The sequence below is a fragment of the Aricia agestis genome, chromosome 10 (genome assembly GCF_905147365.1).
Source record: "Aricia agestis chromosome 10, ilAriAges1.1, whole genome shotgun sequence".
NCBI classification, from domain to species: domain Eukaryota; kingdom Metazoa; phylum Arthropoda; class Insecta; order Lepidoptera; family Lycaenidae; genus Aricia; species Aricia agestis.
In genome coordinates, this window is record NC_056415.1 from 14,211,848 (window position 1) to 14,217,847 (window position 6,000).

The 6,000-nt window shown below is 33.5% G+C and overlaps 1 protein-coding gene across 1 annotated transcript in view; it reads right to left on the bottom strand.

Moving 5' to 3' along the window:
* Positions 1 to 4,491, bottom strand: part of LOC121730964 (dual specificity testis-specific protein kinase 1) — a 128,584-nt gene extending 124,093 nt beyond the window's left edge. The window contains exons 1-2 of the mRNA XM_042120217.1: positions 4,466 to 4,491; positions 3,229 to 3,915 (exon numbers count right to left, since the gene is read on the bottom strand). Of these exons, the coding sequence (XP_041976151.1) occupies positions 3,229 to 3,576 (348 nt within the window). The 5' untranslated portion in view covers positions 3,577 to 3,915; positions 4,466 to 4,491. The remainder of the gene's footprint in view (positions 1 to 3,228; positions 3,916 to 4,465) is intronic.
* Positions 4,492 to 6,000: the final 1,509 nt, after the last annotated feature.

Below are 6,000 nucleotides of genomic sequence, written 5' to 3' on the forward strand. Positions count from 1 at the left end.
ACTCACTCACTCGGCGAAACACAGCGCAAGCGCTGTTTCACGCCGGTTTTCCGTGAGAACGTGGTATTTCTCCGGTCGAGCCGGCCCATTCGTGCCGAAGCATGGCTCTCCCACGTAAAAATGAAAATGTTTATAAAAAACGAGCTTTAACCAAACTATTTGACTACGGGAACACACAAACAGGCTATTTTTTTTGCGTGAAAATGCACGCCCCCCTAGGGATCCCTATTTACGCGGGCAGACTGCAGAGCCGCAGGTAATTTCCTAGTATAATACATAACAGTCTATAAGATAATGGGGATAACAAAATACGTAACGCAAATCGCAAGACCAATAGAAACTTTAGAAAAATGATTATACTCGATAAGTGTCTGCTAATAATGGCAAATTAACTAATTTATACCCAAAATTAAATATGGCTTCTGCAATTATTGTGATATACCTTATAAAACATTTCATAATATGATTATGTATAATTTCATTGATTGGTTAATGTTTGACGTAGAAAAAACTTATGTTTACACAATAAATTTTTCTCACCTATATTAAGTATGTTTTTCTTTTCGTAATAAACAAAATTTTAAATATATAATATGTAAGCAATATAAAAAAAAAAAAAACAGAAAACAAAAAAATTCCTTTCAAATAATGAGGTTGATAATGAATAGTTTGTTTTATCAAAATATGTGATGGTGTTGATAACACATAACAATCAGATTGACTCACCAATGTAAATCAATATTCAAATAAGGAAATGTATTTTTCAATGTCAATCGGTCTTCACTATTCATAGGTGTGTCTAAAGCTGAATTCACAATGTCAGGAGCAAGGGCAGGAACAGCATACCTAATGTATTATAGGTATTTACGGTCAATGGTTTTACTAAAAACAATCATGACTGTTAAATTTTCAAGGCTCAGTATACAAATTGAGTCTATTTTGTAAAAACTCTTACATAATATATTTAGTTTAGTTAGCTTAATTCATCAATCCCCATACGGTCACCGGTGACCTAGACACAATAGAAATTCTATTGTGCCTCATTTTTCCACGATCGACGGGTTAATTTAGTTTCAAAAACACCACTGGTATTTATTTATTATTTACCAGAATCAAAAATGTTTAAATCTGGGAAATTGGGAAGATAGGTAGGCTTCTTCTGTTTTTTTTATCAAACCACAGATATTCTCATCAGTTATGACTTATGGACAGTCATGTAATAAATCCCAAAACGATTATACTTATACATTATATATTTGATATTTAGTACTAAATCATCGTAAACACAGTCATAATTTTATTTTGATGCACAACTGGTGTCAAAAATATTAATTACTGTGATCAATAAGAGATATTGTATCTGGCATGCATCATGAGGTCGGCTATGATGAATGGCTGCAACATTGGTGTCAACAACTCTATTACAATGTCATAAAACTATCATTATCATTACCTTGTCAAGTTAGTTAAATAAACTTTTGATTCTACTCAATCATATAAGACATATATTTATAACTAGTTGATGCCCGCAACTCCGCTGCGCAGAAAATAGTTTATCGAGATGGAAACATACATTTTTCCAGGATACAAAGTATCTAATGTGCTTTCCTGGGACTCCAAGAACCTCCATACCTTTAGTAGTTTGGGTGTGAAGAGGTTACCGACAGACAAACAAAAAGACAGATAAACAAACACACTTTTGCATTTATTCTATTAATAGTAACAATAAAAAAATCCTGTTTACAGTATCTCAATCCAATTATTGTGAATTAAGATAGTAGACATGAACTGTTTTAGAGTTTACCATAATGAAATAACTATTTTATGGTAATTGGTAATCCATAAAATAGAACTTATTTCATTATGGTAAAGTTTTCAAAAACTCTATAGATAGAAATTTTTGGAAACAATTAATTGCAATGAATTTCATAGGTTTGTTTTTATAAACGCAAGGGATACTATTTGTTTGATATGTTTTCACTGAATTAATTAAATCACAAATCACACATTATGTATTTTATCAGAATTTAGTAAAAAAATTGTATTTGTGTCCTCAAAAGAGTGCGGCTGAATGAGTGAGTGACTGAATCAATGAGTTTGAATCTTTGTACTATGTATAAACAGGGCAAAACTGACTTGAATAGTTTCTAAAATATATTTTTGTTGTATGCTACTACTTACTTATAAAAAACATTTATTTCAAATCATTAGACCAATTAATTATTGTTAAGTAGAAATATTTACAGACTTCTGATAGCTCATTGTTCAAGTAAACAATGCAATTTTATTTATTTATGGACTATTTCTGATAACTTATCCTTAGTAAACATTTCTGGGAAAACTTCTCACCATTTAAATTTTGAGAATGAACTAAAGATTTGACTATGTAAATATTAAAATAAACCTACAAACATAGATTTAAAGTAGTAAGAAAGTAAAATAATGTACATGGATATTAATTTTTTTTATAACAAAGTTAATTATAAGAAATATTTTTGTGTTTACGCAGAGAGTATTAAATCTCTTTCATATGTAAATTATTTACAGTATGGCATTCTTGTGGTAATCAACATTTATATTCCAATTAAAAAATCTTTTATTTTAACAGCAAGCATATTATGAGTGAATGATTAGGCAAACATTTATAATTAGATACCTACTCGATTTGATAACATAATCAGAGGATTATGAATCTTGTTATATTTTGTTTTTACTGTTCTTATCAATACAGACATTTGATACAAGTTTAAATTTGGAATTTAAAATAACTCAGTTCATTTTAAAATGCTAAGAGACACATTATTTGGTTTGTGGACTAATTTTTATGTTTAAACGTTGTAACTGTTGTAACTGTATCTAAAGGTATTATATTGCAGATGAATCTGTAGATTTTTGGAATAACATTCTTATTAGATTGCTCTTGTTTACAACACTCTCAACACAAACTGTTTATTGCTTAGGAATGACACATTTTTGAGAGCTAAAAATATCATGTGTCCTTTCCTGGAACTCCATACATAACATACACTTAAAACAATGACTTCAGAAGTCCTAAATAAAATTTATCAGCGCTGACTTAAATTGACTTAGTAGCAGACAAAAAATTAAGATAATATGTTTACAAATAGCTAGACGCTTTATAAATTAACAAATGTTAGCACTGATGCAGCATGTTACAGGCACATACTGTCAATGTAAACAGCTCTCAAGTAGAGTCTGAGGACTCACCTTAAACACTTCAGAGAAGAAGCCGCTGCCGATCTTCTCTAGGATGAAGTCGTCGAAGGGGTAGAGGGCCGCCACGGCGGTCCGCAGCGCCGTGCAGGACGAGCCCGTGACGCGGCGGTCGCCAACCTTCTCACCATCACTCACACTGGACTCCGCACTATCATCACAACACCGTTTCCCGCGACCACTATCCTGGAAGCGCCGCCCGAGCCGCGAGTTCGGGCCCCGCACGAACCGCCCGGCCTTCGCCGTCTCATCCAAGTTCGTGAAACTCTCCGCGATGGTCAGCACTTTCGTTGGCCGCCGCCGATCCGAGCTCCGCGAACACTCCAGGTAGTCGTCTTGCATTCTGATGATCACGAGCGCGCCGATCCTAGCCCGCTTCTAACATAGCGGTTGAAGCAGCTGAATTGAACAGTTTCCATCACAATAATACTGTCGGTACTTGAAACTAGGAAAAAAATATCAACGTAAGTCACCGAAGAATTTATTCTACTCGTCACTATCACACTATTCCGTAACATCCCAACTGTGCTCGTTGTGATTCAACGAAACCGCGAGTTAACCATGCGAGTTTATTTATTGTATTTGTATTTGTATTGTAATACTATGTACAACATTATCATTGAATCGAACAGTTCACTGACTGGGGACGCGCGTACTAACAAATAACAAGCAAACAGTGTTCTGTGTTGCCAGTTTGCTACCTTACATTTTTCCCCACCAGATTAAAACGCATATAAATATACAGCCAGATTTCAAAATTTTTAAGAGAAAAATGAGAATCCACCGAATTGTTATTAAAAATTAAATTAACGCCTTATAAGGTCACAAAATATACTTTAATATGTATCAAAACAAAATTTACACAGTTTTTCATACTTGAGATTGCTGTAAAATTTGATATACCTACTTACCTATTATTTTATTAACAAAATATTTTTATGGCTATAATTAAATAGCAAATATTTAATTTTCGCATTGCACAATAATCAATTAGAACCAATTACTGTTCTATAATGTTTAAAATAATATAGTATTCTTAAAATAATCGATTATTATGATTGAAATAAAATTGCGTCACGACTCACGTTCAACTAGCCGATTAAGTTTTTGTACTTCTCACGTAGTACGAAATGCTAAAATATAATCGACTTTAAGCTATGTCATCAATAAATCCAGAAACGTTGTAAAAGTGCTAGTTCTGAGGGAGAAACTACTAATTTGGCAACACTACCAGTAAAGCGATGAAAGCTAAAAATTTCGCTGTCGCTGTGGCGCCACCAGATACAGTTTTCACATGACAGTTAATTTTATGTAGTTGGCACTACCGTGATCTGTCTAAATGTCAATGTTGGTATAATGAAAATGACGTCCAGTCTTACGGTAAAAAAGTAAGTGTTATTATATTTTTGTACGTTTTTACTTAAACATTAATAATAGTTATCACATAAAAAACTTTGTGTAATAATAATTTCACTCAAATAACATATATAAGATCAAATAGTTCTTTTATTATTTGTTTTGATTTTGATATAGGTGGCGCTAGTCGTACGTTAATTTATAAACTCGTTGATAGATGGCGCTTTTTAATTTTTGTAACGCGGTTCCGAGTTCCGACACCGCACCGCACCGCAGCGCGGCGGTTCGGCAGACTGCAGCCTGTGCAACGAAGTCTACGATTGGACAAACCTAAGCGACCAAAGCGACTGCGAAGCGGTAACGTCTACCGCGCGGCGGACGCTGCCCATGTAATCTTATGGCGCCGTGCACACCTACGCGACCGCGACGCGAAATGTTCGCGTCGGCAAAGCGAAACATGCGCGTCAAGTTGTCAGACGCGTGTTTTGAAGTGTACGTAACTAGACTTCTTTTTTAAAACCTTTTTTATATTATTTTGTACAACTCTTTAGTTCATGATTTTTTTATTTGTTTTGATAGATTGTATCATGATATTAAGGCACCTACCACATGTGCATGCTTGAACACAGTTTTGCTAGCGCATGCTTCTCGCATGAAAATATGTAAGACTGACTTATCTACCACATGCATGCGCAAGCCACATTCTTGCCGAGATCGTCGGCGTATAAACAATGTTTCTCAATGAAAAACTATTTCTTCTGCTTTAATTTTTCCACTGTTTGCTAGTGACAAAATTGATAATGCATAAATAAAATATTTTTTTTCATATGCGTATTTTTTTTTATTCCTGTCAGAATAATCTTTCGATTTGATCTTCCACAGAGCGAGCAGAGATTTTTATAATTCAATTAATTCAGTTGCAAACTGACATTTATAATATGTACATAAATCTGCCATTTTATGGGTAAGGCCGAAAAATTTCTCAATTTATTTGTGTGACGTTTTTGTCGTTTTTTTCTGCAGATACTTATGGTAGCAATATCCATTAAATTGTAGAGAATATCTGAATAATAAGTATACCGTCGAAGAATTAAATGATAGTCCCTTGCTCTGATATTAATATTGTTGCGAAAACCCTTCAACTGACTTGTTTTATCGATAGTTGAAAATAAAATATGGCTTTTTATTTTGTGTTACGTATTATTTGTGTGACGAATTTTTATAACAAAGCTACTATTTAAAGAGTCAAAGTGCAAATGCAGTGTTAGCACGGCAGCACTGTCATCAACAAAATTAAGAAAAAAATGCTAGGTTTATTGTTTCAGGAGTAAATGAGTCTAAACTGGTCGTTACTTTTTTGTTTATGTGGAAAAAAATAAAAGTAAATGTGAATTCTAAGGTAATAAACAG